The 23,021-nt window shown below is 34.9% G+C and overlaps 1 protein-coding gene across 1 annotated transcript in view; it reads left to right on the forward strand.

Annotated features, from left to right (window-relative positions):
- The window catches only part of LOC148951571 (adhesion molecule nephrin-like), a 286,912-nt gene that overhangs the window by 36,330 nt on the left and 227,561 nt on the right, over positions 1–23,021 (forward strand). The window contains exon 3 of the mRNA XM_089091200.1: positions 15,916–16,121. Within this exon, the coding sequence (XP_088947326.1) occupies positions 15,916–16,121 (206 nt within the window). The remainder of the gene's footprint in view (positions 1–15,915; positions 16,122–23,021) is intronic.

A 23,021-nucleotide genomic window follows, 5' to 3' on the forward strand; every position in this document is an offset into this window, starting at 1 on the left:
GATGGGCGTGGGGGGGCTTGTTGCCCTCCAATCAGTTTTGACTTTTAAAAAGCGCACTAGCCACTCCAATTTCCAATCGAATCAGCCCTTTTCGAAGTTTCTGCGACAACTCCTTAGATACAAATTGCCCTGGCCTAAGACCAAGAAAAAAATAATACATAGTGCCAACATCGTTCTTTACTTAGGCAGCCCTATTACGCTGCCTATGATTTTCACATAAAGATTTAAAATGCCTTTAGGGATTTTTAACATCGACATTCTTATCCTCTTATTATGCCGTTCACTTTTAAATGTAGTCTTGGTGACGAGCAGTCTCCGTTTCATTTCAAATATGCCTCCCAAAAGAAAAAAAAAACTCTCTACTGTCAAGTATACAAGCCGATTTTTCTAAAAGATCAATTGTTTCTAGTAGGTGTATCCACTTCCTTTCAAAATCCATAGGCGTATGCAAATAAATCCAAACGGTTTTTCTTTTTCTAATCACATACGTTGTTTAGAAATTGTTGTCTATTAAGTGTCAGATATTTGTTTTTTAAATAATAAAACCCGCTGTGAAATTGTTTTCCACGGCTTGTTCCCTAGTGAGTCTATACGCGTTCTAAAATTAAATTAGAGAAAAGCCATGGTTCTCCCAAGAGTAGGTTGTTGACTTACGATTATTATCGTACGTTTTAGCTTATTTTTAGTACGAATATTACAATGAGTGCTATTTAGATTCTTCTAATTGGTTAAAATTCAATGTCAATCAGACTAAAATATGAAAAAAACCCTAAAAAGTATCTCAGCGTGTCTCTGATATTTAAAATTTGATGGCGTAATTTCCATCAAGATCACTCGATCTTTTGGGTGTGTTTTTCCCTTTTTCGAAAAGCAGACAAAATTTCCCAAGCGCGTCACTTTCTGCTGGTAACCTTAAATTTAATGAATTTTGAATGTTAGAATCACCGTAAAAGAATAGAAGACTAGTTATTTTGATGTTATCACAACTTTTTTTTTATAGTTTTGGCTACTATTAGCCCAAATAGCTCCTTGCTCAAAGCTTGTTATAACAAATTGTTTGAGAGACTAAACATTGTCAAGTATCTGGACTTCTTTTTTGTAAGGATTTAACTGCTTCTAGTATCAATTGTGTCTTCTTTTCAAAATTCACAGGCGTATGCAAATAAACCCAAATGGATTTTTTCTTTCTATGATGACTTACACTGCTTAGAAACTGTTCTTTATTGTCTATTAGAAGTCGCATATTAATTTTCTAATTATAAAATCCACTGTGGAATTATTTTCCAAAGCCTGTTTCCTAGAGAAAGTGTCCTTGTTCTAAAACTGAATTAGAAAAAAATACCACAAGTTTCTAGTGAGAAGGTTAAAAACTCACGGTTATAATCGTATTTTTAGTTTACTTTTTGTGCGTATATTATAACGAGAACTATTTAGATATGTTTTGGTTGGTTATAATTTAATGTCAACAAGATTAAAATGCATTGAATGCAAAATAGCATCTGGATGTCAGAAAAATTATTATAGAGGGGAAAACCTTAAATTCTGTGCAATTCGGGGGTGCATGGGGGAACAGTGAACATTTCTTGACTTTCCGATTACAAAAATGAGCTACTTTATTCCAAATCGGAGTCTAATATTGAAATATAAGTGTCCATGACCGAAATATATCAAGTAGACCTACATAGTCCAAGGGGCTAGCACCTCCTTCCAGTGCACTTATACCCTATGTCTTCGAAACTTGAATTAGAGAAAATATGTGGTTCTCACCAGAATAACTTATCAACACACTCTAATTATCATAAGTCTAGTTTACTTTTAGGATGGACTAACAGAGCTGGGAAAGTAATGCCTGCCATCACATCGTAAACACTGTTAAAATCTGTTTTAATAGTGCTGCGTATATATTTGGGATGAGATGTGCCACATTGTGAAAAGTGACCTTTGAAAATTGGAGCCTAAATAAACTGATTCTTGAGAGTTTGAAATTAATTGGATGTCTCAGGATTCCAATCTATAACATTTTTGCCCTCTTTTGGCCAAAACTATTGTTTTAATTCACAAAACAGTAGAAATCGTCATTTTCCTAAGCCACCATCTCTTTTTCTACTGATAGAGGGCACTAGAACTATAAATTTGCGTTAATATAATAATTCCCCCTCCTCCAATATTCTTCGGCGATTGACTTGAACCAATGAGCCACGTGTGAAAAATAAAAAAGCCATGTAATAAATCGGAGGCAACGCTATAGCGTTGCCTATAGTAAAGGCCATACGGCTCCAATGTTTTATTAATTTCTTTTTCCCCAGAGGCACTTCATATGGAAGGGGCCGTCATATAAACTTCAAAGGGGCCTCATTCGATTGAATATCGGGTGTTCTAGTGTCCTTTTTAATAGTCGAAAATGATTGGAGGGCAACTAGCCCCCCCCCCACGCCCCACATTACCCCCAACAAAACCAAACAAAAATTTGAGACAGCCATTTTGTTTAGCATAGTTGATGTCCAGATAGAAAAAATGTTTTTGAGGAGGAAACACCCCCACAACCCACCGGGCAAGGGTTTTAAGTTATGCCCTGGGGGCATCTAAGGTTTTTATAGAAGGCGTTGCCGTAGAAAATTAAAAAAGGCTTAGTCGATTGGAAATTCAAAGGGTTAGTGCCCTTTTTAATAGTTGAAAGTGATTGGAGGGCAACTAGCCCCCCCCGCTTCACGCCCATCATCCCCGAAACACATCCAATCAAAATTTTGAGACAGCCATTTCGTTCAGCGTAGTTGATTTCCTGACAGAAAATATGTTTTTGGGGAGGACACTCCCCCACAACCATCAGGGCAAGGGATTTAAGTTATGCCCTTGGGGCATATAAGGTTTTTATAGAAGGCTTTGTCGTAGAAACTTCAAAAAATGCTCTTTCGATTGGAAATTCAAAGGGCTAGTGCCCTTTTAATAGTCGAAAGTGATTGGAGGGCAACTAGCCCCCCCCACGCCCATCATTCCCCCAACCACATCCAATCAAAATTTTGAGATAGCCATTTTGTTCAGCGTAGTTGATTTCCAGATAGAAAATATGTTTTTGAGGAGAACACTCCCCAACAACCTTCAGGGCAAGGGTTTTAAGTTATGCCCTGGGGGCATATAAGGTTTTTATAGAAGGCGTTGTCTTAAAAATTTCAAAAAAGGCTCATTCGATTGGAAATTCAAAGGACTAGTGCCTTTTTTAATAGTCGAAAGTGATTGGAGGCAACCAACCCCCCTCTCACGCCCCCCTTTTCCCCAAACACATCCAATCAAAATTTTGAGATATCCATTTAATTAAACGTAGTTTTAAGTTCTGGAAATTAGGTCTTTGAGGATGACAACTCCCCCACAGCCCTTAGGGTAAGGGTTGTAAGTTATGCCCTGGGGGCATATAAGGTTTTGTATAGACAACGTTGTCGTAGAAACTTTGGAAAGGGCTCATTCGATTTGAAATTTAAATGGCTAGTTTCCTATTTAATAGTCAAAATTGATTCTAAGGCAACTGACACTCCTTCCACGCCCACCATTTCCCCAAACACATCCAATCAAAATTTTAATAGAACCATTTTGTTCAACGTAGTTGAAAGTTCTGGAAATTATGTTTGAGCAGGACACTCCCCCCACAGTCTTCAGGGGCACCTGTTTAACCTACTTGTTTGTTATTCCTAACAGCGCTTCACTTAATTGTACGACTATCATCCGCCAAACCCCCCTCCAAATACGGAAACATATAACAAGTATTACTTATTCTTAATGAACATGTAACTAGGGCTATATATTTTTAGACTAGGAAGGGGGATAAAGTAAATTGAGACACTTTCAGGAATGATATATATAAATATTAAAAAAAAACATAGCAGTTTTTAATATTTACAATTAGCATATAAATGAGGCTATTAACAGTGAAACATGTCACAAAGCCATTGACCGTTTCAATGACAAAATGTTATCTTATATTCAGTTTGAATCCGATTTATTGGTTTTACTTATATTTGAACGCTGGAAAAATCAAGAAAGCTAAAGACACACGGTAGATATATGATTTTTATTCAAATATAGTAGTATGTAATTCACTTAAAAAAAAATATGTGTTAACACCAAAACATACTGAATCTTATTGAATCTTCAGGCATATACAGAATTAGTTCAAAGGAAGGGGCTGGGATGGTTGTAAAAATCGATACTTAATCAATTAAAAGTAAAGAATTTGGGATTTTACCAGGGGAGGATTTTCTTTGGAAAACTTTCCGGCGGATTGGGGAACTTCTGGTGAAGGCGACGCCGGTTCCCTATCTAACTTGAAGATTCCATAAATTGTCATAAATTTAGAGGATAAAGACATTAGCTAGTATTTTTGTTCTGGAGGGGAGAGGTTGGGGGTATTTCTTGGGAGAGGGCGGGGGAAGAGGTTCTACCCAACTTTCTACATTTTGCATTAGTGGAGAGAAAAAGGCTTCCCAGTTACAGAGAATATTTCTTCATGAACAATGATCTAACGTCAGGTTCAACAGAACGTTTTGCAATTAGGTTCAATAGATTGTCAAATAAAAATAATTTTTTGTCACTTATGTACCCAAAATTTACTTCTGAGTGGCCTCCTCTGAAGAAATTATTAAAAATTTCAAAAAAAGGCCTTTTAAACTACTTATTTATTATTCCTAATAGTACTCCACTTAACTTTACCACAATCTTCCGCCGCCCTCCCCCACTAATGCGAAAATATATAGTCCTAACCAGAATCAATCCTACCTATTTTCAATGAATTTCCCATGCTTGATTTTTTCTTTAAGTTTATTCAACGACTAGGGAGGAAAGCCTACGTCAATTTAGCAACGAAGAAACTTATGGATAATATTTAACTTGAGTTATATATTTGCACATTAAGAGAGAGGTTAAGTAAAGGGAGGCAGTTTTAGGAAAGATATAAATAAAAATAAAAGATAAATTTAAAGAAGTTTTCAATTTCTCCAATTAGACTACATAAGAGCTATTAATTAATCAACATGTTAAGAGAACAATTCTTTCTCGATAATATGCAGAAAATATCCTAGGCAGCGCGCTAGCGCTGCCTAAGTAAAGAGCAATGTGGCCACAATGTGTTTTTTTCTTCTTCTTCTTTATTCGACAGGCACTTCGTATCGAAGAACTTGTCGTAGAAAGTTCCAAAAGGGCTCATTCGATTGGAAATTGTGGTAGTTAATGCCCTTTTTAATAGTCGAAAGTGACTGGAGGGCAACTAGCCCCCCCCCCCACACCCATCAGTCCCCCATACACATCCAATCAAAATTTTGAGATAGCCATTTTGTTCAGCGTAGTTGATTTCCGTATATAGAAAATATTTTTTTGAGGAGGACACTCCCCCTCAACCCTCAGGGCAAGGGTTTTAAGTTATGCCCTGAGGGCATATAAGGTTTTCATAGAAGGCGTTGTCATAGAAACTTCAAACAAGGCTCATTCGATTGGAAATTCAAAGGGCTAGTGCCCTTTTTAATAGTCGAAAGTGATATGAGGGCAACTCATTTATGAGCCCATCATTCCCCCAAACACATCCAATCAAAATTTTGGGATAGCCATTTTGATCAGCGTAGTTGATTTCCAGATAGAAAATATGTTTTTGGGGAGGACACTCCCCCACAACCCTCGGGGCAAGGGTTTTAAATTATGGCCTGGGGGCATATAAGGTTTTTATAGAAGGCGTTGACGTAAAAACTTCAAAAAAGGCTCATTCTATTGGAAATTCAAAGGGCTAGTGTCCTTTTTAATAGTCGAAAGTGATCGGAGGGTAACGAGCCCCCCCCCCCTCCCCACGCCCATCATTCCCCCAAACACATCCAATCAAAATTTTTAGATAGTCATTTTGTTCAGCTTAGTTGATTTCAAGAGAGAAAATATGTTTTTGAGGAGAACACTCCCCCACAACCCTCGGGGAAAGGGTGTTAAGTTATTCACTAAGGGCATATAAGAACGATGTACGTATAATGTATCATTTATTTTTTTTTCCCTTTAAAGCAGGGCACTTTGTATCGAGGTAGTTGTCATACAAACTTCAAAAAGGGGTCATTCAATGGGATATTTGAGTGGCTTGTGCCTTTTTCAACAGTCGAAAATGATTGGAAGGCAGCTAACACCCCTTCCACGCCCACCACATCCCGTAACACATCCAAACAAAATTTTGAGATAGCCATTTTGTTCAGCGTAGTTGATTTCCCGATAGAAATTATGTTTTTGAGGAGGACACTCCCCCACAGCCTTCAGGGCAAGGGTTATAAGTTATGCCCTGGGGGTATATAAGGTTTTAATTTCAATCTTTGTCGTAGAAACTTGAAAAAGGGCTCATTCGATTGGAAATTCAAAGGACTAGTGCCCTTTTTAATAGTCAAAAGTGATTTGAGGGCAACTAACCCCCCTCTCACGCCACCCTTTTCCCCAAACCCATCCAATCAAAATTTTAGATAGCCATTTTATTTAACGCAGGTGAAAGTTCTGGAAATTAGGTCTTTAAGGATGACGAGCCATCCGTGCAAAAACCTTCAGGACAAGGGTTGTAAGTTATGCCCTGGGACCAAGTATGGTTTTTATAGAAAATGTCGTTGTAAAAACATCAAAAAAGGCTCACTCAATTGAAAATTGAAAGCGCTAGTGCCCTTTTAATAGTCGAAAGTGAATGAAGGGCAACTAACCCCCCTCTCACGCCCACCGGTTCCCAAAACACTTCCAATTAAAAATTTGAGACATTCATTTTGTGCAACGTAGTCGAGAGTTATCGAAATTAGGTCTTTTAAGATGATAACCCCATCAAAGCCCTCTGTGCAAGGGTTGTAAGTTATGCCCTGGGGACATATAAGGTTTATATAGAAAGTTGTTGTAGAAATTTCAAAAGGGGCTCATTTGATTGGAAATTGAAATTTCCCTTTTTAATAGTCGAAAGTGAGTGGAGAGTAATTAACCCCCCTCTCACGGCAACCATTTCCACAAACACATTCAATCAAAGTTTAGAGATAGCCATTTTGGTCAACGGAGTTGAAAGTTCTGGAAATTATATATTTAAGGATGACAAACCCCCCAGAGTCCCCAGGGCAAAGGTTGTAAGTTATGCCCTGGGGGGCATTTGAGGTTTTAATGATAAAGATATCATAAAAACTTCAAAAGGAGTTCATTCAATTGGAAATTGAGAGGGCTAGAGCCCTTTTTAATAGTCGAAAGTGATGGGAAGGAAACTAATCCCCCTACCACGCCCACCCTCCCATTTGACTTTATGTTTAAAAACTAAATGTTGCCATAAGATAAAATCAAAATGCACTGTGTTAATACTAATTCCTAATAAGGCATCTCAGCAGTATCCCAAGAACGACTGAGGGTATTATGTTCAAACTTTCGGGGCTGCTTCTGATTTTAAAATTTAACCAAATCAAAATAGTGTAAGTGTATCCAAGCTATCAAAGAAAGTAAACAGATTTTTTTGTGAATGGTATCAAGTTTTCCATTTCAGGTCAACTAGAGGAGGTATTAAACTAAATTAAACACTACTATTTGTGTCAAGATTTTTAATAGGGTGTATGTTGTTAAAAATTATTGAAAATTTTTCTCCAGCATACAAATAGCAGGCCAAACTATAAATTCTTAAAAAAACGAAAAGATTTAAAGTATTATTTTCTTTTTCTCTGAAAAGACTATGTCAATATAAAACGAAAAGAAATTAATTTAAAAAAGTTTTTCCACAAAAGAAGTTTTTGAAAGAAAAGTAAAAACTCCATTAAACCAAAAATGAGCAAAAATAAAATAAAATAATCTACCAAGCGTGAAACTACCACAAATCAGCATCGATAAATAAATAAAACCCAAAACGAACAGCAATTACAATAAATAACCGAGACAAACTCAAAACGAGCAGAAATTAACAATAAGTTGGGCTCAAAAGCCCTATGCCTTCCCAAGGCCAGAACATAATTTGCACTTTACTGAAAAAAATACAAATGAATGTGCATTGTCAGTTTAATATACATATACTGATATTTAGTAATCAAAATGTTAATATTATTTCATTTATTAAAGTTATAAAAGTAAAAACATTTATATTTTTTCAGTAAAGTGCAAATTATGTTCTCGCCTTGGGAAGGCATAGGGCTTTTGAGCCCAACTTATGTTTATTTCTGCTCGTTTTGAGTTTGACTCGGTTATTTATTTTAATTTCTGTTCGTTTTTGGTTTCATTTATTCTTTAATAGTAATTTCTGGTCGTTTTGAGTTTGAATTTTAACAGGTATTTGTATCTGCTGGGCTTAAGTTTAAAATGGAATTTACTTTTCTTTGAAAAACTTTTTTCGGAAAGTTTTTTTTTTGTTAATATATAATAAATAATAATCCGTGACCATCATTCTTGAAAACCAAAAGAAACTTCATAGTTCTGCAGATGGGAGATTGAGACCTTTGTTTTAGCGTTCTGTTTATAGAACGCTATAGTAACTGTATTATAGTGAAAAGCAATAGCTCTCTCCAGAGTAAGGTGTTACTATGGTATGTCTAGCTTACTTTGGGATGGATTAATAGAGCCCAGGAAATAACACCCACAATCAAATAATGAATACCATTTGTATTTTCTAAAATTGAATGTCAATTAGACAAAAATAAAACCAGTTATCGTAATTAAATTCATTTTGATTACTTTTCTCATTAATTGCAGAAATGTCCAAACGTGCAGCGTGTGGGCCAAACGTAACCGAGGAAAATAGTCAATGGCCACCAAGCCACTGATAACCGCAACACATGATAATTATTCAAGGTTTTCGCACTATCATGTTAACTGTAAACACAGGAATTTTCATAAAAATGTATACATCAAAAGGTTTGGCTTTCCATGATGATTCCATGTAAAAAAAAAAAAAAAAATGAAAATTTGTACAATTTCATTCTATATCGTTTTATATGCAAACACGCAGAGTGTGGGCCAGACATAAGCCGTGAACAAAATATTATTGGCAGCCATGATAATTTTTTAAGGTTTTCGTAATATGGTCCATGACTTGATCTTATGTAGATATTGAGCGTGTACGGAAAGTTCACATTCTTTTTTTATCCTAGATAAGTTGTTGGATTTTTGGTTCGGACTAGTATAATTGGTTGGTTAATCCGACGAGTTTAGCTAACCAAAAATCCAGTGAAAATGTAGGATTTTGCATTGATTTTTGGAAGAAAAGAAATTATTTGAGAAATTACATATGGGACTTAGAGCTAATTTTTCTGTAAAAACACAACAAAAAAGTATCTGAAATTCGCAACATTCCCCAAATCGTAGTTGACGCTTATGACAAAAAATCTTTAAATTAAATAGAGAGAAAGATTCATGTTTGTACGTCAGTGGCGGTTCTGGCCTCCCTTGCGCCCGGGGTAAAATCTTGATTATCAACACTCCCCTGTCTCCCACAACATTTCAGGCCAAATTTTAACGTGTTCAGGTCAAATTTTAAAAACATTTTCATTTATTAACTAATTAATAATTTATTTTTAAATTAGTGTTTGTTTATTATTAAAATTATTTAATTATTATTAATTATCATAATTTACGTTTAATTATTATTATTTAATTATTTTTAATTAATTAATAATTTTGTTAATTATTTTCATTTATTAACTGCGCCCTCTACTTTATTCTAAAAAAATAAAAATGATAAAATGATTATAACAGTCATATAATTTATTTGAAATTCTGCGCCCCTAAAATTTCTGAGCCCAGGGTAAGTGCCCCCTCTGCCCCCTAAAACTGCCTCTGTTGTAAGTATAAAAACAAGAAATGCTACAATTTGGCAAAGAAAATAGCAACATTCTATTCCTCACTCATTAACAGTCTTGTTAATGCCCTTTTCTGGATTAAACGTTTAATATGTTTTTTAACTTCGTCAAAAACAGAAAATTTGCATTCATTTTAATATCAGAGAAGCTTATTTATGTCTCCCCCCCGCCTATAATGTCTGTCTGAGCTATAGATACAAGTTCAGTTATTATATTGGTTTCAAGTAATTTGTATTTTTTTTCAATAGCTGTTGGGAGATCAGGCCAAATGATATCAATTTAATGATATATAAATATAAAAATAATACAAAAAAGAAAATCATCAAACCTGTTTATATGGCCAGTCAGGAAGAGTTCAGACACAGTCAAGTTCGTAAATTTACAGTTTATTTGTTACTTCGCTACGTAAAACATGAACACACCACTTATGTTTGTAATTGTTTGCAGAAGAAGCAGCCTATCCTGCACATTAGCTTTGGACAACAACGTTGGATATTTCGCTGGATTTTGTGTTGGATATTTGCTAAAAGTATCTTTGTGATACACTCATAATTTTAATACGTCTACGTTTAATGGTCGATAGATCCCTTTCATTGGTTTACATGCTTATTAGAAGATGTATTCCCAAGTTTTATTGTATTATGTATTTCTGCTGTTTAGTTTCATTTTGTTGGCAATAATTCAATTTAATTGGACTGGGTGAAAGGCCGGTGTTTTGATTGGTATCCTTTTGAGGTACGAACTCATTAATAGACACATTCCTTCTCATTAATTCCACAAATAAAGCCAGTTCTTTTTTCAAATGAAAGTAAAGAGTGGGCGATGAAATATACCCTTCCTCAGTGAAAAAAAGGAAAAACAAAAAAAGCAACACTCAGAATAAGAAAGTCCTCGATACAAAATTAAATTAAAACTTAACTACAGAATCGGAAAACTGAATTATTTCATAGATGTTCAGTTAAGACTGCTAAAATGTTTATTCATTCAAGGCTGTTCACTATTATAACGTTATTAATAATCATTTTTATCAGTCATAGCAGAACGTCCGTTAAGTGCTGACGCTAAAACTCTTTAATTTTGGTTTTAATTTTAGTTTAATTATTATTGAGGCGTTTTTGAATGTGAGGCATTTTTACGGTTTTGCTTAATTTTGTTCCGTTTTGGTAAGACGGATATTCGTTTTATAGCCGATATATTCGTATATGTTGGGTTTTGCTCTCTTAAAGAAGTTGTTGTTTATTACAATTTTTTCAAAGTCAGTATATTCCTATAATAAGAGGGTAGCATTTACCCGCCTGGTAGGCTGTGTGCAGATATGCAATTTTTTTTGTAACTGTTGGTGCTACTCCCTTTTACAGTCTGTAACAATCGTTCAGTTTTACGGACTATATATTTGTTTTTAGAAGAAATGCGCCTCCGCTCCGTACTCGATACCACTCAAAAAGCAGGAGGATATCTGAATAGTATTTTTCGGTTTTCTTAGAGTTTTTGCTTGATACATTTTGGCTCAGTTGGGAGAAATTTTTGTCTCGCTGGCCAAATAGGCAGAAACCCTCACTTTGCTTTGGCCCGATCTTTCGCTATTTCGGGGAATATAGATTTTAATTTCCATTCTACTCATCCCTCTCCTATATTTTACGACAACTGATTCGATACGATCAGGATGGAAATCAGTCGATCAAAAATGCGTCCATGATTATATTCCCCGGGAAAAAAACTTCCTCTTACTTGCTGTTCATTTCCGTGAACATTTGACAGGCGTAGTAATGAGACAGGGTAAAATATAGTTATTTATAGTAATCGGCGTGCTTATAATTTTGTATTTGCAGCAAAAATACTGCTATTTTCTACACTCTTTTCAAACGTTAAGTGCTTACAGCTATTTATAGGTAATTAATTTTGAAAACTTTTTCCAAGTTTTTCAAAGAAAACTAAAGAGCTCCATTAATCCAAAAATGAGCAGAAATAAAGTCAAATAATCTTCCAAACGTAAAACTACCACACTACTGCTACTACTAACAACTCACCGCAGCACCAAGCCGCCTGAGGCCAACACAGCTACGCACGCTCCCCCTCCATCCCGATCTATTCAAAGCCTTTCTTTTTACACCCTCCCACGAAGTTTCCATTTAAATCTTTTATCTTTAAATCTTTCTTTATGACGTCTTCCCACCCCAGAAGGACGACCTACTTTCCGTTTAGCCATAGAAGGTTGGCCGAAAAGAACAATCTTCGGCAATCTGTCATCCTTCATCCGCACAACGTGCCCTAGCCATCTCAACCTTTCTTTCATTATTGCCCTAGAGAGCGGTTTTGAACCATATTTTTCGTACAGCCTATTGTTTGAAATACGGTCAGTCAGCAGGGTACCCAGAACAATCCTTAAGCGATTTCTCTGAAAAAAATCTAGTAAATCTTCATCCGCTTTTCGAAGCGCCCATGCTTCAGAGCCATATTTGACTACTGTCATAACTGTAGCTTCTAATATTCTAATTTTGGTTTGCAGACATATCTTCCTATTCTTCCAAAAAATTTTAGTTGTGAAAAAACACCCTGAGCCTTGGATATTCTACTTTTAACATCTTCACTGCTCCCACAATCTTTACTAATAATACTACAAAGGTAAGTGAAGCTGCCCACTTGATCAATCTTTTCATTACCCAACGTCAGCTTTTCATCTTCACTTATACTTAGCCTTAGTGACTTAGTCTTCTTAACATTAATTTTCAAACCTATTATAGCACCCTGAACTCGCAAAACCTCTAAAAGTTCATTCATTTGCTCACACTTTCCTCTAGGATAATTAAATTATCAGCATAATCTAAGTCCAGGAGACCTTTTCCTCCCCAGTTGATTCCGTGGTTACCCATTGCCTTTCCTGTGCTACTTAATGCCAAGCCCATCAAAATAATCCATATAAACGGGGATAGAACACAACCCTGCTTAACTCCTGATTTAATACAAACCAGCTGCTAACCTCATTTTCTACCTTAACCACAGCACCGTTATTGTCGTATATAACACTGATCACTTTAAAGTAATTGTCTGGTATACCATACAAGGATAAAACCTTTGCTAAAGCTCTTCTATCAACAGAATCGAACGCTTGCTCATAATCTATAAAACTAAATACCAAAGGTGTTTGACAACTTAGGCACTTCTCAATTATTAACTTAAGAGTGAAAATTTGGTCGACGTATCCTCTACCTTTTCTAAAACCCCTCTGTTCTTCCCTTAAAACTTTGTCTACGGCATCTCTCAGTCTAAAAAGTATCATATTACTAAGTAATTTGCCAACTACAGGGACCAGACTAATGCCTCGATAATTACCACACTCACTTTTATTACCTTTCTTATAAAGTGGCTTAATTAATGTTTTCCTAAAACCATTTGGTACTTCCCCTTTTTCAAAAATCATTTTAATAATCTTCAGTAACTTAATTCTAACCTCAGAGCCACCATATTTAAGAAACTCATTTACTACCCTATCAGCACCTGGAGCCTTATTATTTTTAATCCTTTTAGTGCTGTCGTTAATTCTTCCTCGCAAAACAAATCTTCCTTCACATCCAAGGTATCACAAACTTTTTCATTTTCCTCTATATCTTTTCCTGTAACTCTACCTCGGTTTAGCAAACTCAAAATGTTCTGCCCATCTCTCTTTAATTCTTTCCTTATCACTAATTATGGCCCCATTCCTATCTTTAACTGGGCCAATTATGGCCGCCCATATGGGGGGACAGAGAGCGGGGAGGGGCTCCCCCCCTTGGCTGAATGATACTGCCTTATTTTTATATTTTTGTTCTGAGATTTCTGTTATATAGCATTAAAAGTGCCAATTAGACGAGGTTTGCCCACCCCCTGGAATCCATCTTATGGGCGCCCATGGGGCTAAGTCCGGATTGACTACTTCCTATCAATTTATTGACATGCCAGTACTATATTTTACTATTATGCCGTCTAGCTTCATCTTCCAGATCTTCGGCAGTTTTATCCATGGCCTCCACTTCACACCTCCTTAGTTCATGTTTTAATGCTTTTTCCACTTTCTTTACATTTCTTTTGTTTTCATGTGATATATCACTCAGATACTTCTTGTCCAAGTCCTTTCTCCTTTCTATTAAACATATAGCTTTTTCACTAATATTCATAGCAGCAGTCTTCCCTACGACACCTTCAGCAACTTCACCTATTATTTTTCTAAAACAATTCCTACCATCTTCCACATTATCAAATTTTGAACTCTCAAGTTTAGCATTCAACTGTTCCTGGAAAGTTTCTCTCAACTTCTCATCCTGGAGTAACTACCACAAATCACAATAAATAAAAAATGAAATTAAAAACAAACAGAAATTACAATGACAAAACCGAGTCAAACTCAGAACGAGCAAAAACTAGTATGAGTAGGGCTGACAACCCCCATGCCTTCTCAAGACCAAAACATAATTTGCACTTTACTGAAAACAAAATTCATTGTATATGTTTTCACTTTTTTTTTACTTTGGCAAATAAAAAATTATCAAACCTTTAAGGAATAAATATCAGTATATGTATGTTAAACTGACAATCCACGATCATTTGTTGTTTGTTTTTTCAATAAAGTGAAAATTATTTTCTGGTCTTGAGAAGGTGTGGGGGGATGTCAGCCCTACTCGTGTCAATTTTTCCAAAGAATTATTTTCTTCGGACTATTTTGAACAAACGGGTTATCTCACAATTACGACCAGATGCGTTTGGGGAAACGAGGAAGTCAGTGGGGAGAGGGGGCTAGTTGCCCTCCATCATTTTAAACTTTTAAAACGGAACCAGAACTATACATTTTCAGTCAAATGAACCTCTTCTAAAGTTTACACGACCACTCCTTCAATAAGAACTTTATATGCCCCCGGGGCATAACTTACAACGCTTGCTCCCAGACTCAGGGGGCTTTTGTCAACCTCAAAGGGATTTTTATATGATCTTCTGACTATATTTTGAACTAAGGGCTATCACAAAATTTCTATCAAATGCGTTTGAGGAAAATACGACGTGTGTGGGGGAAGGGTAGCTGTCCTCTAATGACTTTGAATGTTAAAAAAGGCACTAGAAAATCGGATTTCCCATCCAATGAGTCCCCTCCGAAGTTTATACGACCACCCTTTATATAAAAACCTTATATGCCCCAAGAATATAACTTACATTCCTTGCCCCCAGGAATTTAGGGGAGGGGGGCTGTCATCCTCAAAGACATTATTTGTGGACCTTTCAACTACGTTGAACAAAATGGCTGTCTCAAAATTTTGATTGATGTGTTTAAGGAAATGATAGATGTGGTGGTGGAGGGCTGGCCGGCCTCCAATCACTTCCAAATATTAACAAGGGCACTAGCTCTTTCAATTCCCAATCGAATGCCTGTTTTGAAATTTCTGCGGTAACTCCTTTTATACGAAGTGCCCCGGTCTACCCCCCCCCCCCCAAAAAAAAATAATACATTGTGCCCTCATTGCTCTTTTGCGCTGCCTATCAAAGCGTAGACGTAGCACTTTTTCTTCTTCTAAACCCATATCACCGTACCTGGAGGTGAAAATCCTCTAGCCTGTCCTGGAAGACTGACAATTCTTGCTCCTAAAGATACTTTTTTTTAATTTGTAGCCAGCCAGCTTCTGGTATTCAGGCCTATGTGTACTGAGACACAGTGAAAGTTAAAAGTTAAAATTTAAAAATAAAATAAAAAGTTGAAGATGAAAAGTTAACAGTGAAAGTTACAAGCATAACGAGAAAAAATCAATCAACAAAATTCAAAAGAAAAACACACAAAATTATTTTAATTGTTTTACAATTTTCCTAACATATTCTTATATTTTCAATATAATTAGTATTATTAGTCCTTTTTTCAGTATGCCCACTTCTGAAAAAAAAATTCGATGCGTGCCTGGTTTTCCCAATTAATTCATCAACTCGATTTACCAAAGTGCTCTGCTGTTCTTGCGTTTTCCTCTGCGTTCTTGTCATAGTTCGCCTTTTTTTGAGAATTGATCCTTCTGTTGAGAATATGATCTATATGAGAAGTATGATTTGATCATATGATCCATGTATTCTCATCATGATCTATAGATGAAACCTTTTCTATTCGTAGCTACGATGCGAGGGGCAAGCCTGCTGGTGTGGCAAAACATTGGTCAGACGAATATCTTGGGCGAAGAGCCTTTTTTAGGCTTCTGACGGACCCAGCAACTTTAGTACTTGACAATGTTGTAGCTGAAGATTCTGGAATGTATAGATGTCGTGTTGACTTCAGGAGATCTAAGACTAAGAATACTGAAGTAAATCTGACTGTGATCGGTAAGCTAATTTTTTTAATATGAATTTTAAAACATATTTAAGCATATCGGAGGAGCAGCTTTTATACCTTTTTTAGTTTTAATTAAAATCACAATTAATTAATTAATTTTAATTAATTAAAATCACAATTTGTGGGTAAATATTGAGCAAGATGAGAAAACTGAATTAATTACTTTTGTCTTTTGTTACTTTAATTACTTTTGGAAACTGAATTATTAATTATAATTTTGTCCCTACTACTTTTGGTAAACTTAATTTCAGCATTTGCCGTGAGGATAATGATCTCAAGAATGCTCGGGCTTAATCTTACAACTATTGAGGGTAGTCTAATAACACTTAAACTGAGTTACTTCTGACCAAGTCAGAAGTGGTACGACATCGATATCTAGTGGCTAAGTTTTTTGTTTTCTCGGTTAATTCACTAGCTCGTGTCATTCGAGGTGGCTTTTAACGATGTTTCCAAATATCCTAATTGCTATGTTTGCAATTCCATTTGGAACCCTTGAAGAGATTCTTCAAATGACATTGTTTTACTTGTAGAGCTAAGATAAAACATATCATTCAATTAGCTAATTTGATATTTTACAATCTAATCCATAAGCATTGATTTAATACGATCGAAACCAATAAACTTAATAATCTGATGTTTTTAATTTCCTCGTTTTTCAGCGTTGTCAATATTTCATGGGTTGGTTCGAAGCGCGAATAGGACAAATAAAAAATTGCTTTCATTCAACAAAATTCCGAAAAATTAGTCAAATTACACAACTCCTTCCAACTATCAAAATCAGTACCGCGGTGATTGCGCCCCAGCATCCTTTCCCCTAGTGAGGTCAGATATGTCTCAAGGCTGTATAACAAAATTGGCTTATTTTGTGAGGTTTTGTAATTCTTTTTTATGCTTATTTTCTCATCAACTGTTGGTTTATAATGCTAAATAAAGCCACCTTGAAAAAAAAAATGAAAAAAAAGGTTAAATCAAACTTAATCATATAACTATCGACGGTAGCCTACAGTATGCTTTAACTTCTCAGTGAGTTAGAAATAATGTAACCGAAGGATCGCTCTCAAAGAAATCATGAGCACCAGGTGGCGTGTGCCAAGTGTGGCGTAACTATGCCAAGCGTGGTGGAACTGTGCGGTACATGTGGCGTCCCTAGATGTACTTCAGGTGGCAGGAATCACTGCCCCCTTGGGTGTAACACTGACATATGGTGTCATAATAAACCGTAAAACTTGACAAAACCAATAACATTGAGCAGATTCTAATATCAAGGTTCAAACTACAGTGGTTCTTAGACCAAAATCTTAGTTTTGGTAGGTACACTGAAATGAATCGGCGTTATCTGTCCTGTAACTATCGGCCCTTCACGAACGTCATTTGGGTTTGATTGGCAAGTTTGGCCAATTTCTTCTTAGTAGTGAAAAACATAGAGAGATTCTACCACCAGTTATGAGGAAAAAATAAACACAAAGTCAGCTAACAAAGTGAGACTGGAATTGCCTACTCCAAGAACAAACCGTTTCGCCAATTCCTTCGTTCCTTTTTACATGTCGGTGTTTAATAAGTTATAGTCTCGTTATTTTCTTGTTTTCGTTGTAAGAACTAATGCCATTTAGTTGGAATCTTTATTCTAAACTATGATTGTTTGTATAAATAAAACTATTCTATTATCCTACGTAAAATCGTAAGATTTTGTTTCGCTCCTAAATTACCAGCTATACCAAAATTATAATATTTTTGGCCTCCCGGGGCCTTGTTTGGTCTATTCATAACTGAAAACTACGGTATTCAAAGATTTTTATTTTTATTGATTCAAAGTTTTAATGATTTTAGGGGACTACCGTATTTTCGTTTGTGGCCACTTCGACACCACTTCGACCCTGCATTTTCACCACTCCGACTGGTGAAAATAGATAAGCAAAACTAACTGGTGAAATTTGCAAAGGCTTCTATCCGTAAAATTGTAAACACCAGCAATCTTTAAATTCCAAACCACAGTTACACCTTTAAAGGAAAGTTAAACCTCCTAAGTTGTTTAGTACCAAATGTTCTTATTTTGCTGATTTCTCAGCCACGTTCCTTTTATTGAATTCAGCGCCATCTACGATCGAAACCTGCATAACTGGATTTGGAGGTCTTTTTCACTGAAAAATTGAATTCCTTACCTTTTCCTATTTTTTTTGGTACAATGATATACTCCCTGCACCTCAAATTGTTCATGCATTGACGCATTGTGAACTGGTTTCTTTCGCTATTTTCTTTCAACTTAGCTTAACAAAAGACAAAGAGAATTGACAGAATAGATGGAAAGTATATGATTTGGCCTATATATTTGCACATTAGGGGGGGAATATTTGGACAGTGTGAAGGCAGAAAAAAATTCTTACATCATAATATCTTAATAACTGTTGCTAACACATTATGCATGCGGACCCGCTGTAGTTTACCCCTCTCCCCCCCACATGTGGAAATATATAGCCCAAATTTGTTTCTAAAGTATTATTTTTTTATCATACTTGGGTATATTTTATTAGGATTAACCGAGCTTCACTTCTTGAGATGCAAGAAGTATATCATACAAGTACCTTTTTTATATATGTTGGTGTGAAAGTTTCTACTTAAACAATTCAAACAATTAGATTTCGTTCTTACTGTCTTTGTTACTTTAAGGTTTGTCTTCCCTGCGCCAATTTCCATATAATGTTCATAGCTGTTTATTAGCCTTTTTCACCACAAGAGAAATTTTGGAATATTTTTCGATAGCTAAGACTCATTTCCTTGTACATCAGTTCTAGTTTTTTTTTTTTTTTATTCTTTTTTTTAGTTTTGTGAGGGTATTGCTCATCTGTATTTTCGACCAAATGAAGATTGTTGTACGACATTTGATTTGCCATTAATGATTCTTCATGCGCCTTGTTTCAGTATTCGATAAGGTTGATTCAAGGCCGTAGCCAAGATTTTGTTTGGGGGAGGGGACATTTTTTGGGGGGAGAGGTTGCAAAAAACTTTAAAAACATCTAAATTTGTTTTTACGAGTCGAAAAAAAATTCGGGGGGCTGGGGCTTCAACCCCCTAACCTCTCCCCTAGATACGGCCCTGTTTGTTTCTCAAACCTCTCCGTTGTAAAACTAAGAACCAATAGTGTGAACACATTTGGACACGAATAGTATTCTAATTTCTTTTTAAATATTAGCATAATTCAGCTTACTGAATTCTTCAGGTTAAAAATTTGATCGATTTCGATCTAACTTCGAAATCGTGCTATAGAAGATCCTAAATACAAAATCGAGCTGTGGAGGTTATTAAGTGACTTTAATATAATATAAGGGCTTAACTAAAAATAGCCTACTAGATTTCATAGGCCTGAAAATCATTTGATATTTGAAACTCTTTTAGCAAGCTTTTGCTAACTTTCAACCATAGGTATTTTCGGATTTTTTTTTCAGAAATAATTTTTTTTTTGCTTTACCAGTTATTATTGTGTCAAATTTTGAGCCAGTAAAATGAACTCGAAACATGATAGGTTCCTTTTTATGTAGCTTTAAGACAGTAAAAAACGAAAAGTTTTTTAGTCACAGCACTTCTAACAAGTAAACTCTCTGTTTCTCCATGATAAAACAGCCAATAGCATCCAACAAACAGTCGGATTAGAACAAATACTAGGCTATACTTACAATCTTTACACGCTTAGCTTAATTCAAAATAAGTTCATCTAAATTGCAATATGATTTTTTTTTTTTTTTTTTTTTTGAAAAATGGGCTTTTCTTTTATTATTTGTGTTCTTTTTGAATAAGTAAGAAAGTAAGATCAGTCAAACTTACTTCAAAACTTTTAGTTAACTGGAGGAAAAGTTTTTCTATTAAGAGAAAACTTAGGGGCACGAGATTTGGATATTTTGCTTAAAGTCCTGTCAAGATAGGCAGTAGTTCGCCTACTGTTGCCAAGTACTATTTGGTCTAAACTTTCTTGATTAAATCAAGTTTTAGTATGTTCAAATCTGACACCAGTCTCTTAGATCCTTAACCTCTAAGGGAAAAATTATGAACAAAGTAATTCAAATAGGAATAAATTTACATTTAATGAGATTTACTATTTTAATTTTTTTTTAACAAAATGTTTTTTTGCTTTTCTTTTGTAAACACGTATATATTTACGCACTTGAATATCTTGGCCTGAAAATGGTAAATAGATTATAAGCACCATTGGATGAACCAGCCAACTATAATTATAACAAAGGAAAAGCTTACAATTGAAAACAATATCTGAATTTTTCTATATTTTTGTAAAATCATTTGTTTTTTAGTTGCCGTTGGCAGGGGTCCTCGGATCAATCTTGAAGAGATACACTATCATCTCGGATAGGGACACTTTCACTTTAATTTGCAATGAAGTTTTCCGATTTATTTGAATTATACCTCTAGTATATATTGAATCAAATATATTTAGAATGCAATTCATTATCAACTAAATTTTTTTTACAAACTAAATTTTTGCAAAAAAGGTTTTTTTTTGTTTCAGAAAGCTCGTTTTAAAGAAAAACTGGCTCCCTTTTTTTTACTATTTTTACCATTAAATTATTTATTCTATTTACTATCTTTTACTATTTAGGCTACAATTATATTTTTACTAAAATAATTTTTTTTAGAAAATGAAGTTTTACTCAAAAAAATATTCGCTCTGGCATGCATATTTTAAAGAATAATGTGCCCTTTCAGATTCATTGAATTAATGGTGGCGCTAGGTGTCAACGTTGTCATTAAAACAAAATGTTGTCGAAAGCTACTTTCTGTCAATGTAATAATTAAGGATCTGTTGATATATTCTTAGACCTCATGAACTCTAGTGAAAATTTCAGTCTGACTTTGTTTACCCTGGAGGTTTCATTCTCAGCACAATATTAGGTTTCATGTAAGTTTTTTGACAAATTTTCTGAATTAAAATGCCAACAAAGATTCTCACAGTTGTCAAACAAAAGTCTTTTAGATAATTTTTGCTCTGAATCGTCGTTTTTACTTTTTAAAAATCAAAACGATAGAGATTCTGCGAAATTCTGTGGTCGTATTTCGCCGTTAAACCGTAGGTGTACAATGTTTTTAGAATGGAACTTTTGATATGCGAGAATAAAAAAAAAGGTACATGAAAAAGACAGAATCTAATCCTTTTTCTATCTTTATGATCAAAATATTGCACTTTTATGATCTTTTAGATTTAGTTTTTGTCAAAATTAAATCTTTACTTTCTTCAGTTTACATGATTTATACGGTAAATAAGTCCCTCCCCAATGTAAGTTAAATTAGGAGAAAAACTAATTTATTCGAACGAAGACTTTTGTACCAGTTTTCACTGTCGAAATAAATGGACTTATCCTCATTAGAACGTCAATTTGTTCGTAAATTGTTCGTAAATGAAAAACTAGTCATTTAGGAGCCTAGAGGAAGTGCCTAGAGTAGGTTACGCATTTAATATATACTATGCTTCCCCCCCCTAATGTGCAAATATACAGCCCAAATTTGGTTCTAAATTTAAAATCTAAAATGCCAACAAAGGTTCTCACAAAGGCTTATAGATAATTTTCGCAAAAGTCACAAAAGTCTTTTAGATAATTTTTGCTCTGAATCGTCGTTTTTACTTTTTTAAAAACAAAACGATATAGATTATTCGAAATTCTGTGGTGGTATTTCGCCGTTAAACCGTATTCGTACAAAGTTTTTAGAATGGAACTTTTTATATTCGAGAATAAAAAAAAAGGTACATGAAAAAGACAGAATCTAATCCTTTTTCTATCTTTATGATCAAAATATTGCACTTTTATGATCTTTTAGATTTAGTTTTTGTCAAAATTAAATCTTTACTTTCTTCAGTTTACATGATTTATACGGTAAATAAGTTCCTCCCCAATGTAAGTTAAAGTAGAAGAAAAACTAATTTTTTCGAACGAAAGAAAAGAGCGACATTAAAGCTTAGATATTAACTGAAATTAGTTTTTCTTAGCCCCTGCTCTTTACGCTAAAGTTTTGGTGGTTTGTTGAAAGCGTTTATGAGTGCAATAAATGTAGTTAATGGGTAACTACTACTACTACTAACAACTCACCGCAGCACCAAGCCACCTGAGGCCAAAACAGCTACGCACGCTCCTCCTCCATCCCAATCTATTCAAAGCCTCCCTTTTTACGCCCGCCCATGATGGCTACTGCATAATGCGCCCATGACTGGCTACTACAATAATGGGTAACTGCAAGTGTTTTATCCGATTGACTTTTAAAACTTTTGAGCTGAAACTTTTATTGTTTGAAGCAAATGAATATTAAAAAACTCTTCCATTACCCCTTTACCGCTTTTCTATTTTCTTTGTAATATTAAAGTTTGTCGGGAAAGCTGTATTCTACTCGATGTTCGGCCAAAGAAGATACAATTTTATTCAAGTATGAAACAAAGAAAACAAAGGATATAATAAATGAAAAATAAAATCAAATAGGTGAGAAAAAACGAGGATTTTGTCAGCCAGTATTTTTCTTACCTATTTGATTTTATTTTTCATTTATTATATCCTCTCTTTTGTTTGTTTCATACGTCATGTATTGCCAGTGTGATCTTAGAATGTATTTAATTTTATTCACAAAAGTTACTTTCACTTGCTGAGATTTTTGCGAGATTTGGTTGCTGATTTTGCTGACACTTTGATTTGAGATTTTGCTGAAAAAATTGCTGAAACTAGGTTGCTTCTGCCATAGCCTATATTTTGCTAAAAAAAAGCAAAAAAATTCTTTGTCATATTTTGATTTGTCTGTTGCAAAAACATAATGTGAAACTAGCTCAGGATGGAGCCTTCTAGAATAATATTGACCTGATTGATAAACATTCATCCTTGTCCGAATCTCAAACTTCATTTTAACAG

The sequence above is a fragment of the Artemia sp. Qi Xiang Cuo genome, chromosome 6 (genome assembly GCF_049724085.1).
Source record: "Artemia sp. Qi Xiang Cuo chromosome 6, ASM4972408v1, whole genome shotgun sequence".
Classification (NCBI taxonomy): domain Eukaryota; kingdom Metazoa; phylum Arthropoda; class Branchiopoda; order Anostraca; family Artemiidae; genus Artemia; species Artemia sp. Qi Xiang Cuo.